At 40.7% G+C, this 22,809-nt stretch overlaps 1 protein-coding gene across 1 annotated transcript in view; it reads left to right on the plus strand.

Annotated features, from left to right (window-relative positions):
• The window catches only part of LOC147455412 (large ribosomal subunit protein uL18c-like), a 50,659-nt gene extending 30,359 nt beyond the window's left edge, over positions 1-20,300 (plus strand). The window contains exon 3 of the mRNA XM_086513711.1: positions 20,178-20,300. Coding sequence (XP_086369837.1) covers positions 20,178-20,300 — 123 coding nt within the window. The remainder of the gene's footprint in view (positions 1-20,177) is intronic.
• The last annotated feature ends 2,509 nt before the right edge of the window (positions 20,301-22,809 follow it).

Genomic DNA, 22,809 nt, shown 5'->3' on the forward strand with positions numbered 1-22,809 from the left:
TCCTCCCCATTGTTCTCCTATGCATCAAAACACGCTGCCCTCCCAACATTGTTTCATATTCCGTCCCCCCATTGCAGTTGCTCCTACGAAACCTCTGTCTTACCTCATGACAATCAGCTGCACCACGTCACTGCCTTTAATCGCACTCACAATAGCTATCATACCAAGGGACATTGCACATATGCCCTCTCCTTATCACCATCACATCCACTACTTTGGAGAGGAGAAGAGAGAGAGAGAGAGAGAGAGACCATTTGACTCTTGGTCTTGCGCGCTTCTGCACCTGGGGGCTCTGTCCTCATGCATCGAACATCAAAGAGATCTCTCTCTATGTCTACGTTCTCTCGATCTACCCGTCTTCATGACGACGAGAGAGAGAGAGAGAGAGAGAGAGAGAGAGAGAGAGACACCTGGAAAGCAGAGCGCAGAGAGAGAGAGAGAGAGAAAGGGAGAGAGAGAGAGAGAGGGGCTTGCATATCACTTTCCTCACCCGTCCGTCGTGTCGAGCGCCATTGCACACACTAAAATTCTTTTTGGGAAAATTACTAAAATACCGCTCTGATTGTGAAAATTCCCAGAATACCCCTCATATTTTAAAAAATCCCAAAACACCTCCTATAATCTGTCGTACATTTCCAAAATGCCTTTAAATTGTCAAAAATTGCCAAAACACCCTTGGTTGCGAGAGTAAATTTATCCAAAAGTAAATTTTAAAATAAAAAATTAAAAACAAGCAGAGTGATTCTCTATTGTGATGAATCGGTTCATTATTTTTAGACTTGCATTTTTTGCAAGGTAATTTGTGATAGTTAGATGCTAAGCACTCAAACACGGATTTCAATTGTCAAACAATCAATAGTTTAGCCAAGCCCGTTTAGTTTTACACGTGGCTCGACTAGTTTTGTTATTTAGTCACTTGACGACTTAGGACTAGTCGCGTAGGTTTAATTGATATTAAGATTGTTTATTAGGGCTTGTCGCTTATAGGTAATTGCTTAGGTATTTAGTCGCTTACCGTCAGGAAAGACTATCCCGTATTTAGGCCGTTGAAGGCTACCCATTTAGGGCTAGTCACTTAATATTAGCCGCTCAATATTAGCCGTAAAAGAACTTAGACAAACAAAGTAAACTAACACAATTGGACTTCAATAGTGCACACAAACTACAAAAACGCAAAAAGATATCAAATACAGACTTATGTCAAACCCTAATATATAGGCATTGACCAATATAGATGAGATTATTACCCGGTGGTCCTGATCTTCGTGCACCTCTAGACCGAGGTGTGTGGAGATCGGGCAAGGCTACAGAATGTGAGGGTTTTAGAGCTAGCAGCAAATGGTATAAAAATCGCAAACGGACTACAGAAATGCAACAGTCTTAAGAAGTGACTTGTGTGCTTCACAAAACGTAAACGAACTTTGACAAAGAGTAAAATAATGCAATAAGACTTCAATAGCGCACATAGGGGTGGATGCATGAATAGGTGGCCCGGTTTTAACCGGTTGAAAGTTGCTTTTGGAGGTTTAAAATTTAGGGGGTATGAAACTGGTGTTATGGGCAAGAATTGTTTGAATTAAATAATCGTGTGGAGGATACAAAATCTTAAAAATCATGTGGAGGATTCAAAAACACGTGTGGAGCCCACGTCAGAATGAATGTTCAGTCGAATGTTTTCATGACTGTGACTTCTCTGTATCTCTGTGCCTTTCTCCTTCTGCGCCTTTCTCAGATCACTCTACAGCCCCCTGTGCACGCTGCTTATCCTTCGCTGTGGATAGCAACCTAAGAAAGAGCCCAAGGAATGCAGCCCGACAGGTCTCCCCCGCAAAGACCCGACATTCTCCCACGAAGGTATGTCACCTCTCTCTGTCTCTCTCTGTGTTGTGTACAGCGGGCCTGTATGTGTAGTAGAGTACTGAGGTGTGGATACATTGAGTAATGAATATGGATTTATTCTTTTCAGAGACAGAAGTTACAGCCTCCTCCCAAAATCAGCCGCTTTGTTCACCCCAAGGATGTGGAGGTGCCATTAAAGGCATTCTGCATGACAAAGGAGGATTTTCATAGGGAATATGGGTTAAGTCTTGAGGGGAAAGATGTTAGGAAGTTGACAGATGCAGATGTGCCCATATCCAACTGGATGAAAGTTTTCACGTGTCTTCCAGTGAGAGAAAAAAGTGCCGATAAAAACAGCAAGGCCGGATCACTACAAGGCACTCTACCAGCTCTACAAGAAGGTGTACCAATCCAAACCACCAAACTATCTGTTGGGAGTCAAGTTTGCACGCGGATATGTTTATTTCGTATGTACAGGTCCGGTAAAGTGGGCTGAGTTTGCATCTGAGGTGGTGAAGAATGTGACCAATGAAGGTCACTTAGATAGGAAAAGAGAACAATGGAAGTTAGAGACTTCCCAAGTATCCACAGGAACCCCAAGTGGTTCTGCCATCTTTTTAGTAAATACCCCATCCGGAAGTACACCAGTCGGAAGTGGGCTTTTTGCGACTACTTAGTCTGCATTTAGTGTTGAAGTATCCACTTCCTTGCAAGAACTTCTTGTTGAGGTTAGAAAATCTCATGAAAATGTATCAGCCGAGTGTCAGAAGGCTAAGGATTCAGTGGTCAAATCTGTTGCTGATGTGCACCGTTGCGAGGGTGCCCTTGACACCATCCGAATGCACTTCCATGACAATGCCAATATACCAACAGGCTTGCTTGATAGCCTCCAAGAAAAATTTGACCAAGCAAAAGCCACCCACAGCAGGCACAGGTATGCTTTTAACTCCATCTGATTGTAGTATAATACCTGCAAAGTACCATAACGTATGATTTCTCATACCGGTAGGATTATATCATATTCTGTAAGGGTAGATGACAATACCGGTAGGATGTTATCATACCGGTAGGATTATACCCTACCGGTATGATTATACCCTACCGTTATGATAACATCTTACCGGTAGGATTTAGGATATTGTAATGGAATTTGCCTATTCAATTTGAGAGTAGCGGAATTTAATGAGAGTACTTTCAAGAAATGATTTTGTGAGCATAGTGGGTAGACATAATTGAAGATAGCAACATAATCATAGCAATTAGTTAACTTGGCATAGACAATACTTTTGCAAGAGAGAGAATTTAGAGAACATGACAACAATTGAGGACCGGATTTATGTGGAGCCGGTCCCCCCTCCAATAGGCATTTGTATTATGATTTCTCCCATAAAGAGAGACTTGTTACAATACATTCTTTGTGTTCCTTGTGACCTAGGTGAAGCAATGAAGATGGAAAGCTTCATGCATCACCATAATAGCAAAACCTAAACTTGAAGAAAGCTTTAACTATACCAAGCCTCAGTCCCAAGACCTCAAACACCTTCGAAGGTGGAGAGAGCTAGCAGGGAATGAGGGTAGGGAAGAGGAAGAAGAAACATTTCATACGAGAAAGAGCTAGTTCCTCACTTATCATAACTCTTGTGCTAGCATACATAATAGCATAGTACTGAAGAAGAAATAGATGGCAAGCTCAAGCATTGAAGCATGGCTCTTGGATGGATTTGCACTCCATAGCCAAGAGTACGTGTTGGTGTAGGCTCTCAACCTCTACTTGCTTGGATAAAGAGAGGGAGCTCTTGCATTTTGCATAGTACACAATGAGAGTGTTTGTGAGTGTGTGTGGGTGAGTATACCCCCTAAGCACCCCCCTAACTTGCTTGGGTCGACCCCCCCTTGTAGATCATGCTTGAAGCTCATTGGACCCCTCCAGGCCTAGCCAATCACAAGCAGGAGCCATTACAAGCAACAGGGATAGCCTTGGGACAAGTGTCCCCCTTTCCCCTTTGAGAGAGAGGACTTGATAAATGCAAAATCAATTAATTAAATATCCTTTATTATCATTGGACCCCTTGGGTGGCCAACCAATAGGTGTCAGGCACACCATGAGGGCAACATGAGGAGGAACTTGACAAGTGTCCTTGCTGCCTCTTCAAGCTGGGGCTTCCCTTGTGTGTGTGTGTGTGTGTGTGTGTGTGTGTGTGTGTGTGTGTGTGTGTGTGTGTGTTCTCTCTCATCCCCCCCCCTTGTAGGCTCGCCCCCTTCCTTGTAGGGATCTTTTTGACTTTGGATGAGCAAGCCCCTTAGTCATCAAGCATGACTAAGCACTTGAAGTAGGGGGTGTTCCCACAAGCATCTCAGGCAAGCTTCTCAAGGCACCTCAAGCACCTTAATCATGCACCAAGTCAAGCACCTCAAGCATGGAGCCAGTCAAGCAACTCAAGTATCTTAATCAAGCACCTCAAGTAGGACAAGCACCTCAAGCACGACAAACACCTCGAGTTTGGACCGGGTTTCCACCTCAAGCTCAACCCTAGCTTACCTAAGGTCAAAGGACTTTTACACACATTATTGGAGGTCCTCAATGAAGCTAACCCTAAGGTCTTATGCTCCATTGGTTAACCTTGATCTTGATAGACCATCTCCCATTTGGGCCCCTTTACTATTGGCCCTGTGTTGAGATAGATCTATAAGCACATATCTATATCTTAACACTTGTTCCCGTTTATTCTCCCACATTAAGTGATCAATTTAATATGAGAAAATCATTTGGGTTGGTTAGATATTAGATTTTATGACAATATAATCCTACCGGTATGGTTACATCCGACCGGTATGGTTAGATCCAACCGGTTTGATGTTAAGCTTATGGTATAATGTTATCCTACCGGTATGATGTTACCGGATGTTATCCTACCGGTATGATGTTATACTATCTAGTATAATAACATTATGCCGGTGGGATAACATCATACCGGCAGGATGTAATCATACCGGTATGATAACATCATTATACCGATTTTCAAGCATTCATACCGATTTTATGCCTGTTTGACATTGTCTGATAACAGAGGTCTCTTGCCTACAGAAAGAATTATCCAAATGCTTGGAGCGTGAGGAAACCTTTGGTCTCTATGTCACGTTTGTGACAGACATGATTAGTCAACCAATGCTACCTGAAACCATAGTCTTGCCTACACGAGTTTCACCTCCTGGACATAGTGTTGTTCTCATTGATGTGTGCAATGCTTGTGGTGTAAAAATTCATGATCACAATCGCTCAAGCCATGTTGTTCTATTGCCTTGTTTACATGCATACCATGCATTCTGCTATGCTCACTTGGCTGAGAAAGGAAAGTGAATGCTTAAGGATTGCCCCGGAGTTATTTCTGCAGAAGACCAATCCCTTCTAAAGAAGAATCCAGTTGAACCATGCCCAAAAATGGTGAGAAAATTGTTTCAATGGGTAATCAGGTGGTTGATTTTTGTCTTCTCTGATGTTTTTTCAGAGTCAAGCTACTTCAGAACTACTGCCGGTAAAGACACAGGGAATGATGCAGTGACGCCTGCATACAAGACACCTGTGGAGGTATTGCTTGATGAAAATGTCCCTGGTAATGCTGAGAAATCTGTTTCGGAAACAACAGAAGAAGAACAAAACTTTGAGGTAAAGGAGCAGAGTACAACTGGTGCTGAAGGGAAAACCCAGAATGAGGAAGACAATGTGTTGCTAGACACTGGCGTGCGGGTGACAAGATCAAAGACCCCGAGAAAATGAGGCCAACGTGGCAAGAGTAAGTTTTTTCATTGATTATGGCTCTAATAAGTGATCTTTTGCTGCACAGATTTCTAAAGCTGATGGTTGTGTAGATGTCAGGCTGGAGGGAAGTCCCAAGGAGACCCTTGCTCAGCATATAAAAAAGGCAAAAAGAAAAAAAATCGAGAAGACTGGAGATGAGAAGCCTAAAATGGAGCAAAAAAGCAAGGAAGAGGAAGAGACCCAGGGGCAGCCAAAAGAGGAGATGGACATAGAAGATACTAAGGAGATGCAGAATACCGGCACAAGTTCTGACCCTAAACCCAGAGCCTGCAAAAGATTATAGTTTGACCCCCCTATGTTTCTTTTTATGTAACCACTTCTGAAATTAATAACTTTCTTTCCCATTCGACGTCTCTTTCATCTTGTGCCTAATTTTTGAACATTGTGTATTTTTATTGTATGATTTCTATCTATAGATATGTCCTAATTGCATATTTAAATTTGAGTCTTGTGTAATTTTGCATTTGCAGATATGTTTTCAGTTGAAGAATGGCGCCTTGCAGATAGGTTCAGGGCTGACAAGCAGAATGGCAGGGCTGACATTCGTGCAATATGGAATTGCGTGCTGTCTCTTGCAGTGCTCGTGTTTCCTCTATGGTTTAGACTAATTAAAAGAATCCCACTGATATGGCCAAGGCCACCACCTCCGTTGAGCGTCCAGCGTAGGGTTCTCATTTTGGACTGTAATGGATTACTGCTCAAGAAATTTGATGGAAAATATGGTGAAGAATTGCCCTACTAGCCAGAAATGCGGTATGTTGTTGAAGGGGATACACAGTTTTGGGTAAGGCCCGATGCAGAAGTGTTTCTGAATTTTTGTTTCAGATGGTTCGAAGTGTGGATATGGAGCTGCTGCGAGTTTGAGAAGCTCAAACGTACGCTAGCGACAATGTTCCCTGACCACCACAAAGATTCAATAGAGTGGTAAGTCAGGCGCAATGCACAAGGGTCCCTTTTAAATTGGGCGCGACAGATAAACTGGTGTTCCACAAGAATCTCGAAAATTTTCCTGACCTACCACCTGACACACTTATCCTTGATGATTCTGGATATAAGCTAATGTTTAATCCATTGGGGTCATTTCTTGTTTTTCCCAAGCTAGAAAAGAAGTCTAAAGAAGTGCGCGCCTGTTTTCTGTCAACCACTGTGATAAACTGGCTGGCACACTGGTTGTTCTCTAAGAACAAAATTGAGTATACAAAGAGGACTGTAATTTGTGCAGACGGACAACCTGACGACACCTATGTGCGTCGTTTTTATTGGAAATGGCGGATTGACTTTTTCAAGAAGAAAGGAACATATTTTTTTAATAAAAAGAAAGCTTCATAAAGTCTATGAAGTGGGCAACTTTTGTCGATGTATTTTTTTGTCGATGGATGTACATGGAGAATTACTCAGCCTTCTTGTCAAGCAGAATTCATGTATAATACATTTACAAGCAAGTTGCACGGAAATACGTTGTTTTCTATATTTGAAGTATCTTGCAAATAAAAGGAGAGAGAGAGAGAGAGAGAGAGAGAGAGAGAGAGAGAGAGAGAGAGAGAGAGAGAGAGAGAGAGTCTGATACCGGTATGATACTGGGTAGTGATGAGTGGTATGATACTGAGAGAGAGAGAGAGAGAGAGAGAGAGAGAGAGAGAGAGAGAGAGAGAGAGAGAGAGAGAGAGAGAGAGAGAGAGAGAGAGTCGGATACTGAGAAGTAACTTGTATGAACCGGTATGATTCTTTGAAGTGAATGGTATGATACCGGTATGATACTGAGAAGTGACCGGTATGATATTGAGAAGAGAGAGAGAGAGAGAGAGAGAGAGAGAGAGAGAGAGAGAGAGAGAGAGAGGGACTGGTATGATACCGGTATGATACTGAGGAGTGACCGATATGATCCTGAGAGAGAGAGAGAGGAGAGAGAGAGAGAGAGGGAGAGGGACTGGTATGATACTGAGGAGTTACCGGTATGATACTGGTATGATACTGAGAAGTGACAAAGACAAAGAGAGAGCTGTGGCAGCAAGAAAACACTTCAATGGTTGTAGCCATGGCCCTATCTAGGTGGGGTGTTGTGTAAGTTGTCTCTGTTGCATAGAGAGAGATAAATAGATAGATAGATTTTATTATCGTCCTCGGAGGTCAAATATGACCTATGGGACCAAAGTTACATGTGATGTAGTATGTGTATGGCTGATGAGTGACTCTCGATGCTCCAAAATTGTAGTGATGAGAGTCGCAATGGAGAGCCCACACTTTGGCTGGGAGAGGAAAGTGTGTAGGTCTAAGTTATGGCTGAAAATGTGAGAGAAGCAAGTTCGGATGTGATCAAAAGCTGAGCACTCTAGTAGTGTGTGGTACTCAAACTCTCGAACTTGCAGTGAGCATAATGTGCACAATCGATTTGACTCTTCTCCATTGCCCCAACGCCCTATCTCGCATCGAAGGAAATGGGAGCTAAGCCGAATTGCTGCGATAGTGCGTATCGCGGACAAGGGAATAGGCTCAAGCATGTAAGTGTGAGTACGGTTTCCTCTCTCAGCGAAGAACATGGTTTTGTAGTTGGGGGCAATATAGGTGGTGTAATGTATGAAGCGTGACCCACCGGATTTCTCCCAAGCCGTAATACATTGGCGTTGTATAAAAGTTTCATTCACTTGAGAGTCAATTGAAGCATCATGTAGCAAGTGTAATGCATCCCATCTCCCAAACCACTTCTTTATGTCTTGCATCCATCCCGTGCTCAAGATCTTGCTGTTATGCGTCTTTTGAACTTTTTTGCTTGCTTCCCATGCAATTGTAGAAAGTCGATGTGAGGGGTTTTGACGCATCTTTATCATGTACTCCACAACCCTTTCCATGCCCATAACCTCAATTGGAAGAGATCCCGACTCAAGAAGTAGGAGCATATATGGTGTTTGTGTCTTAACTTGGAGAAAGTTTGTAAGAAAACGCTTTTGGACATTCTCAAACTCTTTCCAAGTAGACTTTGAGATGCTCCCGCCCCACACTTCAACTCCATAAAGAAGAACCGATGTCACCAATGCATCAAAAAGATACTTCTTGAGAACCCAACACTTGATGTTTCCCGCATTACACATGTTCTCAAATGCATAATATGCTCTCTTTTCCGCTTCCAAACGACGCATAGCACATTCATGCCACTTGTGATTGGATGGAACCTCAAGGCCAAGGTACTTAAAGCTCTCAACAACTTCAAGTGTCTCGTTGTTGTACACAATGCATGGCTTCTCCTTATGGTTGGTTTTCACAAGCATAACCTTTGTTTTGGATTCATTTACAATCAACCCACTATGCAAGCAAAAGTTCTCAAGGACAACCATAATCTTTTGTGCATCTTCTAAAGTGTGTGCTAGAAGCACTACATCATCCGCATACAACAAAAGCATGATTACCGCATTGCAAATAGTGACCTCTTCAATGCCTTCTTCTTGCATAAAGTCAAGTACCATTTGTTCCAATTGATCGATGCATAGACCAAAGAGAGTTGGTGACAATGGACATCCTTGTTTAACCCCAATAGTGCTTACAAAAATTTCTGAAATTTCTCTTCCCATGCGCAATTGAAAAATCACCTTCTCATAGATTCGAGAAACCGCAAGCATAAACTCACTTGGCACTTGGAGTTCTTCCATCCTTCTCCACAAATTGTTACGTGGAATCATATCAAAGGCTTTCTTAAAGTCCACAAAACAACAATACAATCGCTTGCCTTTCAACCGACTTTCCTCCATGAGAACACGAAGAGTGACAAGATGATCAATGGTGCTATGGCATCGACGAAAACCCGCTTGTCCCTTTGCACGCTTGTCATTCTCTTCAGCCCAATCACTCAATTTCATCTCCATTATGCACCCAAACAACTTTGCCATAAGAGACCCAATCATTATAGTCCTGTAGTTGCTTACATTTTTTACATCTCCTCCTTTATGCAAAGGCTTAACCCAATTAGTACTCCAATCATAAGGCATACCATGTTGAAGTGCAAGGTTGAACATATCACACATCCACTCATGGGTAATCTCTCGTCCACTTGATCATCTCCGGCTTGATACCTTGAAGATCTCCCGCTTTGCGAGTGGCCAACTTTTCAAGCCCACCGCACACATCCTCAATAGTAAAAAAAGACGGCATACATGGGAGTGAACCATAAAATGGCATTTTTTTAGTATTTGCTTGCTCATATAATTGCCTACAATGTGTATACATATCCACTAGACTCAAGTTACCAAAATTCTCAACCTGCTTGCCTCTCAAGTTTCTCCAAAATCTTCCACATGCATGTGCCTTTTCTTGGACTTGAAATTCTTGTTGCTTTACTTCCCATCTTCTTCTCTTCTTTTGAATCAATGCCTTGTATGTATGCAAATGACTTTGATAGTTGTCTTTGTCCATAGTTGCATCAAGCTTTATCAAGGACTTTCGAGCATCTTGACATTCTTTATCAAACCACCTTTTGCGTGATCTATCTTTGTTGATACCATGGAGATGCTTTATGGCAAAGCATTCTTCCGCACAAGAACAAATAGCTTTCTTGAAAGCTTCCCATTTAGTTTCCAATGGTGCATCACATTGAAGCTTTGTCATCCATAATTTTTGCTCAACCATTTCAATGTACATTGGTGCCCGTTTGAAATCCATACATAGTGATAACTTCTCTTTTCTTTGGCTGAGATTATCATGCTTAGTTGCTTCTCCACATGAAAGGTCAATACATAAGGTGCGATGGTCGGATTCCGGGGTCCATTGACCAAACATAAAACTCTTTATGCGATACATGATGGCTTGAGAGAGTAGCATATAGTCAATCACACTATCCCCATTATGTCTCCTACATGTAAATTCATTGGTTCCACTCCACAAAGATACACCATTGGCAATGAGCATACCCGTGTTATTACACATGTGTAAAAGTAACTTTCCATAGTGATCCGGCTCTTTCTCATCCATTGAAGTACGATCATACAAGTGAACTTCCTCCAACTCCATTGAAATGTATGGCATATCAAATTGTTGAGTATCATGTTGCAATGTTTTTGTACGAGCATTCATATCCCCAAATACAATAACATCACTTTCACCTTTGAAATAAGCAATGTCCTCTTCCAAATTAGAAAATGGTTGATCTCTATCCATGCAAGCATAAAAGGGAGAATCATGATGAGGAATGTAGCAACCGGCTACAAAAATGGGTGCTCTTTTTGGTGTCATAATTTTCAGCCATACATAACGTTTGTACTTGTCATCTTTCACAATTGATACAAAATCTTCCAATCCTTTCTTAACCATACATGCTAACCCTCCTTGTCTTCTTCGTTGCTTGAGATTCTTTGACCACATCAATGAATGTACATTGTAATCCTCCAAGCCATTAATCCTTTGTGTATCATGCTCCCAAGTTTCAACAAGAAGTACAACATCGGCTTTGCTTGTTATTCATCAATGCCAACCCCCGCATTCCATGGGTATCCATTACAATTCCAAAAGCATATTTTCAATTGTAACTCGGTCTCATAGGTCACGCATCCCTATTTGCTTGAGAGACTTGCCTCCTCCTTGGGCACATTTTCTTCATGAGAGATCTCCTTGTTTTTATTATTCTTTTCCTCATATGCCTTGCGACGCATATTTTGTTGCTTAATACTGCGATCATCACATACAAAACATTTTGTATCCCTCAAATAGATCCAACTATTATCAAGGATAATCTTTCGCTTGGTCTCATCCGACATGGTGCATACAATTGGCCGTTCTCCCGAGCGAGGAGCTCCTTGCTTCCCCACTCTATGTGCTCCATAGACCATAACTCCGGACATGCCAAAGTGGGTTTTGAAGAAATCTTCAATAACAATGGCAAGAGAAGGAGGTGTCTCTAACTTCTCTTCGAGAATTCCACGAATAACAATGTTCTTGGAACGTCGCTCCCGTTCCTTCAACTCCTCCACATCCACATTCTCAACATTCTTTGTTTGAACCATAGCTTGCATGAGTGAGGAATTAGAAACCACATTGCTACCACATACATCAGCCCAAGACTTGTTTGTGCATACATTTTTCATGTTGCATACATCCCGGCTCATAGTGTCAAATTTCTCCTCTTTCAATACATGGTCATGCTCTACTTTGCTCATCCGCTCCTTCAAAGCATTCAAGTCCACAAGAGAGCGTTTACATTCCTTGACATCCTCTTCAAGTTGCATCAAACGTGTTGTTTGCATCTCAAGTGTCCTCTTGAGATTCTCATTCTCAACCACAAGTACCCTTAGTGTGCCATTCTCCATTGCAAGTGCTCGTAAGTCTTCGCCTTGTTTGTTTACGATCGCTAGCAATGATACCAAGTACGCCATGATCATGGTTTTCGATGTCGTTGGTTGGGTGGTTGTGTTGCTATCTCCACACTTAGGAGATTTTGGATCATTTTCCACAATGGTTGTGGACCTTGTTGAAGAAGAAGAACCCTTGCGAGTGAAATAGGAGATGAGAATCAATTGTAAAATAGGAGATGAGAATCAATTTTGTTGAACCTGTTCACTTTGGAAATGCTGCTACAGAAACACCTTCCATAACTCTGAAAATTTCTGTCTTCACATCAATACGTAGAGGACTTTGTGCTCTTCGATTGAGGCTATAGATCACCCAAATCGGAGTTCGGATGAAGAAGTTATGATCAAAAGAGTGGACTGCTGTCTACTAGGTCAAAAAACGACTGCGTTTTTTGAGAGAGAGAGAGAGAGAGAGAGAGAGAGAGAGAGAGAGAGAGAGAGAGAGAGAGAGAGAGAGACTTGTATGACACCGATAGCATACCGAGGAGTGAGTGGTACGATATCGGTATGATAGGTATGATACTGAGAGAGAGAGAGAGAGAGAGAGAGAGAGAGAGAGAGAGAGAGAGAGAGAGAGAGAGAGAGACTTGTATAATACCGGTATCATACTGAGGAGTGACTGGTATGATACCGATATGATACTGAGAAGTGAATGGTATGATACTGAGAAGTGACACACACACACACACACACACACACACACACAGAGAGAGAGAGAGAGAGAGAGAGAGAGAGAGAGAGAGAGAGAGAGAGAGAGAGAGAGAGAGAGAGAGAAAGAGAGAGAGAGGGAATGTATGATATTGGTATGATACTAAGAATTGACTGCTATGATACCGGTATGATACTGAGAAATGACTAGTATGATACTGAAATGATACTCAGAAGTGACAGAGAGAGAGAGAGAGAGAGAGAGAGAGAGAGAGAGAGAGAGAGAGAGAGAGAGAGAGAGGGAGAGGGAGAGGGAGACAGTTTAGTTTACAGTTAAAGGCAGATATACACAAAATTATGCATTATGCATTTCTTAAGATGGTTACAGCTCAAAAGGCATACTATTGTAGATAGACTCATTGACATCAAGTGATATTGTATATAGTTTTGAGTTGCTGGGATGGGGTATCATGGGGATTTTGATTGCCCGAACAAGATGTGAATATATGAACACCTCTGGCTTTTTGTCCAAAAGCTCGTAGGTCTGCTCATTTATCATACGATAGTAAAACCCTTTGATAGCATAGGATCCTCGCCCAATGATATTGCCCCAATCATCTTCAGCATCTGAATGAAACTCTTGAATAGCTGCAGTGCATTTCACTATATAGAAATCCACTTTTTCTTCATTGTCATTTGGAGCGGGAACATCAAAATTATCACCAACATTAAGAGCTTGACTGAGGGTGTCATAGTGTCCTTCATACGTTGCATCCTCATTTATTTCGTTTTCATCGTCTTCCCCTTCTTCTGTAGGCTCAAAAATAAGGTATGTCCAGAAAGGAACGTGTGACTTGCTCACACATCTCCTCCACTTTTCCTGTTTACATGCACTACAAAAACAAGATAGTGAACGTGTTCTCAAAGCAGTTGTATCATGCTCTGAATATGCAGAAACAGAGTGCATTGAGCGGGTATTTTTTACAGCCTTCACATCCCAATTTTTTCCCCTTTCTACATCTCCCAATTCAATCACCCAAAAAATCCTGCTTACATATTGGGCCTGGGATGCATAGGTGGCTGTAGCACCATCTGACAAGGTCCGTCTCAATAATGCCACAACATCTGTAGCACAGTCTATCTTTGGGCAGTTTGGCTGCAATTGGTATTGAGTTAAAGACCTTTTTATCACTGCTCCCGCACCGTCATGTTCTCCCTTACCATGGCCGGATCCAAAAAAGTTCCAAGACATTTTCCATCCCGTAAAAACACTGTATCTGCAATTTATTCAATGGATAGAAGAAGATTAATATACTCTTGGCACGATAAAATTACCAAAAAAAACACGTATTATAATATTACTAATGTTAGACAAGCATTTTATTACAACTTTAATGCCAATATTATAGGTCTCTATATTAAAACCACCTTCAGATAATGTTTGTTAGAACATGGTATACCTGGCAAGGAAATAGAATGGTCTTCTTGCTTTGAATTGTGAAGCTGCTCCATCAGACCATACCCAATGACGCCTTATGTTTAGACCAAATTGCTTTAGCCATTCCGCATGTTTCAGAAAACAGTTTTGAACAAAATGTGTGTCATGTTGCTTGTCATCTGAAATGAAGAAGTGAATTGTCTTGTGGATGTCACCTGCATAATATAAAAATCAAAAATTATTGAAGGCTTAATACAAAAGAAATAATACTGATCTAGGGTGATGTCGTTACCTGCAATTCGAAAATATGTTATGTTCACAAAAATAGTTACTTGATTTGAATACCAGTGCATGGACTGAATCTCATTTTGTTCTTTGAAACTATAATTTTCAGCAAAGTCAACAACTGACACAACAACATCTTCTCGAAAGCTTTGTGTACATTCCTTATATTTTTCTGCTTGCCATCCATACACAAAATTATGCATTATGTATTTCTTAAGATGGTCTTTGAACATGACCGAGAGATCTTGGCATGATATTTCCTTATGCGACAAGACTTTCCTTTTCTTCTTCAGACCGTCACGCGCAGCTCCTACTTCTAGGTCCTCAAAAATCTTCACCACAATCTTTTTAGCAATAAATGCACCCTCTGCAGCACAAAAGTCTAACTTATCCGGGCCACACCTTTTACATTGACCACTCAAGCAGGCAAGGGCATGGAAGGTGGACGTATCTGATTTTGGACACAGTATAGAGTCCAATAAGGCTGTTACACTCTTGATAGGGTTTTTTGTGCCTTGCATCCACCATTGTCTTTGCATATGTTGCATTGACATTGGCAAGCTTTTCCATGTAGACCGAATACAGAACTTCGCATGTGATTTATGGCATCCTTTAGGAAGGACATTTGAACATGTGAAATGCAGCAGCAAGTATATCGATCTCTCAATTTCCGCACAAAATATGGCTTCATGTACTCAAACGCCCATTGCCTTATTACAATTTCAGGGTATTGTTCTTTGAAGTTGAGAAAGAGCTCCACCTACAATGAAAGACATATATGGTTAAAGAACATTGAAGAAAACTCCAGGTTTTTATTATCTTTGAGGAAAACTGTTACATTACTATAAACCAGTATTTTTATTTCAAACCACTATGTTTTTTCACTTAATTGGTTAAACAAACCAGTATATATGAACACATGTCCTTGGTACGTACCAGTGGTATATAAGTGTCAACCAGTTCAAATGTTCTTACTGCTGATGTAAACCAGTCTTTTCATTTAAAATCGATATGTTATTTACCTAACCAGTATATGTGAGCACTTAACCACGATGTATAACAGTGAGAAATAAGTGTTAAAAAAATTGAACACATGCCCTTGGTACGTACCAGTGATATATAAGTGTTAACCAGTTCAAATGTTCTTACTGCTGATGTAAACTAGTCTTTTTATTTAAAACTGGTATGTTATTTACCTAACGAGTACATGTGAGCACTTAACCATGATGTATACCAGTGAAAAATAAGGGTTAAAAAAATGAACACATGTCCTTGGTACGTACTAGTGGTATATAAGTGTCAACCAGTTCAAATGTTCTGACTACTGATGTAAACCAGTCTTTTCATTTAAAACCGGTATGTTATTTACCTAACCAGTACATGTGAGCACTTAACCATGATGTATACCAGTGAAAAATAAGGGTTAAAAAAATGAACACATGTCCTTGGTACGTACCAGTGGTATATAAGTGTCAACCAGTTCAAATGTTCTGACTGTTGATGTAAACCAGTCTTTTCATTTAAAACCGGTATGTTATTTACCTAACCAGTACATGTGAGCACTTAACCACGATGTATACAAGTGAGAAATAAGTGTTAAAAAAAATGAACACATGTCCTTGCTACGTACCATTGGTATATAGGTGTCAACCAGTTCAAATGTTCTTACTGCTGATGTAAACCAATCTTTTCATTTAAAACCGCTATGTTATTTACCTAACCAGTACATGTGAGCACTTAACCACGATGAATACCAGTGAGAAATAAGTGTTAAAAAAAATGAACACATGTCCTTGGTACGTACCAGTGGTATATAAGTGTCAACCAGTTCAAATGTTCTGACTGCTGATGTAAACCAGTCTTTTCGTTTAAAACCGGTATGTTATTTACCTAACGAGTACATGTGAGCACTTAATCACGATGTATACCAGTGAGAAATAAGTGTTTAAAAAAAATTACTAGATATGTAAACCAGTATTTTCCTTTCAAACAGATATGTTTTTTTACCTATCTGACATGACAAACAGTACATGTGAACACTTAACCACGATGTATACCAGTGAGAAATAAGTGTTAAAAGATTTTTACTGGTTATGTAAACCAGTTTTTTACCTAACCAGTTTATACATATCATACGCATGTGAAAGTATACGTCTGCAAACATATGTTTTAGCAAACATACCCATATGATAAAAAATATGTTTCCATTTATATTCTCCTTCACATCCAATATTTATCTACTCTTAGTCTAGGACCAAATACAGATTCCCCTTATTTCCATTTATAACTTCCTTCATATCCGATTTCATATCTACTCTTATCAACCCAATTATAGTGAATATAGGTCATGAATGCAAATATTAGAAAAAAAAAATGGATATAGTGAAGCATGTTATTACCTGAGATTGTTCAAGAAGATGCACATGATGTTTGACATATGAATTTCTTCCAATACGCTTTCTACACACATCCTTCGTATTGGGTGAAACACGAGTGTTAGACATCCAAAAAGAGAAGATCAACTCTTTCTCACCAGGTGTTATGAAACCATGATCCATGGGCTGTCGAGCACACAAAGAGATTGGCAAATTGCCATCACCTGCTGCCCCCAACCAATTCTTTGCAGCTATGAAGTTCCTCTTGTGCAAATTTAGAAACTTAGATGCAGCTAAAACATTCACTTTTGAGGTAGATGTACACTCAACATTCATAAGAATTGTGGTGATGAAGCTTTTAAGAAAGAGCTCCTATCCGCTCTTGGGTAATTTAATTGCATCTATTGTGTTGCGTATGGCTTCAACGAAGGTTGTTTGTGCCCTGGGCATTTCAAGGTCTCCAAGAGAAGGATGATTGACAAACTTGCACAAAATATATGAGCGTGATGCAACATCGAGGACCTTTGTACGCCGATTGAAGAGCATAACAAGGTCATTGCAAAGTCTTTGACGCTTTGCATCATCAGCACCATTTTAATCATTATCTTCCTCACGTGCTACCTGCTCAAGCTTGTACTTAGCATGCTGCTCCCTCTTTCTCCTAGCATGATATTCCTTGACCGCATCAACAACATACCTAGCACACAATTCACAATGAGACTGAGAGAAGTCACATACAGTGTGAGATTCTTACTCCATGCTAGAGAGGGAGAGATCGAGCGAGGTGATAGGCCTACAGAGAGCAAGAGCAGTATATGACAGCAATAGATGTGTGATAGGCCTACAAAGTAAAACAGCAATCTGTGCTCCTACACAGAGAGTTAGAGAGAGACAGGAAAACGAGAGAGTGGGAAGACAAAGAGCTGGCTGACGTGCATAGTTAAGAGCTACAGAGCCGTCTTCTATATTTGAAAAAGAGACGTGGAAATAGTAATGGTGTAAAGAGCTGCTGACGTGCATAGTTAAGAGGTACAGAGCCGTCTTCTATATTTAACAAAAAGTTGTGGAAATTCTATATTTAATTAAAAAGTTGTTCAAAAGAATATATCGAATTGAACTAATAGAGATAGTTTTATGTACCGGTTATAAAACCTCTATCCGGGACAAGGTTTTTGGTCCACCTATTCATGCATCTACCCATAGACTTCAAAAACCCTAATATATAGTCATTGACCAATAAAAATGAGATTATTACCATGTGGCTCTGATCTCCGTGCACCTCTAGACCGAGGTGTGCAGGGATCGAGCATGGCTAGAGAATGTGAGGTTGTTAGAGCTAGCGGCAAACAATAGAAAAACGTCAAACAAACTTCAAAAACTTCAAAGTCTTCAGAAATGATGCAATCAGAATTCTATAGTGTACAGAGACCTTAAAATTCCTAATATATAGTCATTGATCAATAAAGACGAGATTACTACCCTGTGATCCTGATCTCCGTGCACCTCTAGACCAAGGTGTACAGGGATCAGGCATGGCTAGAGAATGTGAGGTTGTTAGAGCTAGCGGCAAATAGTAGTAAAACTGCAAACTGATTTCAGAAATGTAAAAGTCTTTAGAAATGACTTGTGTACTTCAAAAACGCAAACGGACTTTAGAGTGCAACGGATAGATGAACAAATGGTCACCTTCGACAGTGGTTTCAAGGAAAGCTTCATCCAAGAAAGTAGGAGTAGTGCCAAGGATGAGAACACAGAGACTAGCCAACTTGAATATGTTGGCTACATCCAAGAAATCTTGAAGATTAGCTTTAGAAAGTTTGATATTTTTATCTTTCATGTCAAGTGGTTCAAAGTTATTACCAACGGCCCTAATCCAATTGTGTGCAAAGATAACAGTGGACTGATTCAAGTGAAATCTAGGCGGGTGTGGATAGATGCGCGAGATACGTTCATACTTCTGTAGCATTGTGAACACGTTGTGTTCACATTAGATCCACTATGGAGAGAAAATGATGCAAAATACCTGTCTAGACCGCGTTGGCTCTATGTTGTTCAAGTTGCTCCACGGAGAAAGCAAGTGTGTGAAGGATTGGAAGTTGAGGTCAAAGAGATTCATGAACAAAGTGCAAGGCCGACGGATGATGTAAGTTTGGATTTTGAGCTAAAGGTCAGTGGTGAGCAGATGCATGAACCTAGAAATAAGCTTTCAAATAAGTTGATGTGGAGAGCGACAAAGAAGTGGAGTTTGATGAGAAAGATACAGAAGTATAGATTGAGATAGACATCTTTGGCAGATCAGCTCTCATAGAAGATGAGAGATTGACTACTGATCCTACAAAACACTTTTGTAAACCTCTTTTTATTAGTCTACAATAATGGATAGATTTATTGAGTTGTGTTGCAGCTTCTTTCTTTTGTTATTTGCATTGCTTAAGCATTTCTTTTGTAAACTAACGTATTGTATCTGTGTTATTTGTGTATATGTAGCCATGGACGATGACAACGATACATACTCTTGTAGTTTTAGTTTTCTTGTCACTCCAATCGGCATGTCACCCAAGCAGATGGGCTCCTTTTTGACACAATTCACACCAGAGCAGATTAGTTACGCACAAAACCTTTGGACAGCTGGTTCTTCTAGACCTATTACGGCCACCCCTACGCCTAGGACTAGTGTGCCCCCGTACACTGACCGGCCCCACACCTCAGTCGAGTGTGCCTCCTACACGGACGGGTGGTTCATCTTCGAGATGAGGTAGGCGTTGTTCTAGAGGTGGTGGTTGTTGTGGTAGAGGTTCTACTGATGTGTCCACACCACCAAGAGAGCGTCCACCACTCTCTTCAATAGATAGTTCACCAATTGACACACCATGTACACCTTGGGGATCACACTCACATGATCCTCACATGATGTATAAGAGCAGGGATGGGATTGTTGTGGAAGAAAGGGTTAGAAAGGCCATGCGACAGAGGATTCGGCAGCTCTGTACAGTTTAATTTGGCCACTCTGTGATGGAGATTTGGGATAATCAAGATGATGAAAGAAAGAGTTGCATCGTTGATGCCATTCATAGAGAGTACAGGCCGGCAGAGGGGTACGATCCAGTCTTGAATGACTGGATTTTCAGCATGAGGAGGGCCACAATGTCACACTGTCGGTCAAAGGGTGAGAGATAGGTACAAGGATGGCAATCCAAAGACGACATGGTTGGACGCAGAGGAGTGGGCGGGGATTGCACAAGAGACAAAAGACAATCCTGAGATATTTCATCAGTAGAGAGATGCAGCTAGAGCACATTTGGAGTCTGTTGGAGCATCACATCTTGGGAGTGGAGGCTACGACACACTTTGACATGAGTTTGTAAGTATTATACGTATAATTTAAACTGTCAAAAATGTATATGTTATTTGAAGATTTATCTAATGATTAAATCATAATTTTGCAGGAAGTTGCCATGAAGCGTCCTCCGACACGCCGAGAGGAGAAGTATGGGTACAAGCATGGACTTGTGGTCCTTTTGACCCAGCTGGAGAACGAGGGAGAGGCTGACTGGGAGGCATTACCATGAGGATGAAATCCTCTATATACGTTTTTTTTTGTAGCGGTGGCCTTCTTGATACAATTGTACTTATTCATTGTATACATGTACAATTTCATGCTTATGTTTATATTTTGCATTCCAACGATTATGATTGTGGTATGACAATCAGGTTACGGTTAAGGTATTTGCAATTATGGTATGGCACAAAGGTTATGGTTATGGTTTGACAATCGAGTTATGGTTATGGTTTTGCAATGATGGTACGGCAATCATGTTATGGTTAGGATTTGGCAATCAAATTATGATTATGGCTTTGCAATGATGGTATGGCTGTTATGGTTATGGTATGACAAGCAGGTTATGGTTATGGTTATTGTATGGCAAGTGGGTTATGTTTATGGTTTTGCGATTTTCGAGTCATGTTTTAATTATGGCTATAAAATCTTCATGCTGTTGTGCATATTGTTTGGGATTAATCGTTATGGTTATGCTTTTGATTTTGTGGTTTTGTTCTTCTTACAATTTTGCAATCTGTATACACTCGCTCTTTAGCGTCAAACTGTAGGTGGAATGTGGTTGCTTGTGCGCTCTTCCTTTGGGCAGAGAGGGCTGTTTCTTTGTTGCTACAGTACATGCAGCATCACTTCCCAGCCCTCTCTATCCAAAAAAAAAAATTACAAGTTTTGACGTCGGTACTATAGGTCTCGATATACACGTTGTTATAAGCCTTGGAATACACATCGGTATAGAAAAATTTCATACCGACGCGTATTGAGACGCGTATTATGGCATACTTTCAATTGCATATTCTGACGATCAATATACCGGTGCATATACCGATGACACGATATCGATGGGGTGATTTCGATGCTTATTTCAACGCTTTTTATTTTTAAAACAAGCTTTGAGTCGTCGAAATCCGCGTTGATTTTTGCACGACATGTTGTAGTGAATATGTCTCAACTTAATATCGTGCCGTTTTAATCTCCAAAATGCTGATTGAGAGCAAGGAAATGTGGCCCAAAATAGAGAAAATTATATTTAAAATTCAAAAAAACAACCTATTTGTTTAAAATTCTTCTTGGTAAGTCGAAGGAAAGGAATTTTGTATGTTTGGGAAAATGAATTTTCCCATATGATGCTCTATACTCGCTCTTCACATGGAATCTATACTCACTCTTCAGATGGAATCTCCTCAGATTTCGGCCTCACTCGCTCTCCTCACTTGATAATCCAAAGCGTAAGCCTCTGTTCGGGAAAAGTCTGTCTCAGCTTACTACTTAGCCTTGAGCCGGTTGCAAAATCAAAGTAGCGGCCAGTTGAGGAGAGGAGGAGGAGGAGAAAAATCCGCTTCAAATACATGGAAAGTAGTGGAAAATATTGGCGGATTTTTCTTCGTCTTCCCCTCCCCTCAACCTACTACTTTCATTTTGCAACCGGCTCACGGCTAAGCTGAGACACACTTTTCCTGGAAACTGCTCGACAGGTTGCTCACGAACCCATCCCTCTTGCTCACAAACTCATGTTGTTGCAGGCCGCGTATTGCTGGCGCATATCAATTCTCCAAGAATCTGTAGGCATCGTCCACCTACTCCCTCTCTCTGTGCCTCGGCATCGCATTTAGGTAAGCTAAGTAATGCTTTGAAATGTCCGCGAGGAGCTGGCGGCGGGGGGTTACAAGCAAACCCTGTTGGAACAGCGCGCGCTGCATGGCTACTCTCGGGCACGTGTTGGTGTATGCTCTTGAGTGCGTGTGGTGTGTGTTGCATAGTACCGAGCCCTAGTTAATAGGGTACCCAATGTTATTTCAATGTGAAAAATATTATCTAAATTTACGTTTTTTTAGTGACACACTTATTTAAGAGAGTGTACGTTGCCCTTTTTGTGAGTAAAATATTATTGTGACGGGACATAATCAAACACACTCTGAGAATAATTTGTATAATTTATCTCTTTTTCGAGCATTTACTTGAGAGAGTGCAAAGTTAAACATATTAATAAACATGTTTTTCAAAATGAAATTTGTTTTTCAAATAGTGGTTTGAAAATGTGAGAGTTTATTGATTCTTTTTGGGTTGATGTTTATTTTCTTTACATAGAAATGGGAGGGCCAAGCAAAAGAGAGGTATATTTTTTAGAGGATTTTTTCATTTCAATGCTATTCTTAAAAGTCATTTTAGTAATTCTCTCATACTTTCATTGTTGTTTTCCTATCATATTAAGGAAGTGGATACAGCCTGCGCTCTGGCAAGACTTTCCAAAGGTCCTTGGTTAGAACTTCAATGGTGTCCTCCAATGTGGTTAGTCAAGGGACAGATACCAACAACCTTTCCATTTCTGAGTTTGAGGATATAGAGGAGTGTAGTGACAAAGATTCAAACATTCGACTCCTTTCAAAAATCAGACCAATGCACCAATACAATCTCTTCCTAATTTAGATATTGGGAGTCCAAATATTGATCATCATGTAGGTACTTTTGAGGCTACAACAATCATAGTTGGACCCTTAGACCATCTTGCAACTTTTGGCAAGGAT

The sequence above is a fragment of the Adiantum capillus-veneris genome, chromosome 6, assembly GCF_014529385.1.
Source record: "Adiantum capillus-veneris isolate H3 chromosome 6, ASM1452938v2, whole genome shotgun sequence".
NCBI lineage: Eukaryota > Viridiplantae > Streptophyta > Polypodiopsida > Polypodiales > Pteridaceae > Adiantum > Adiantum capillus-veneris.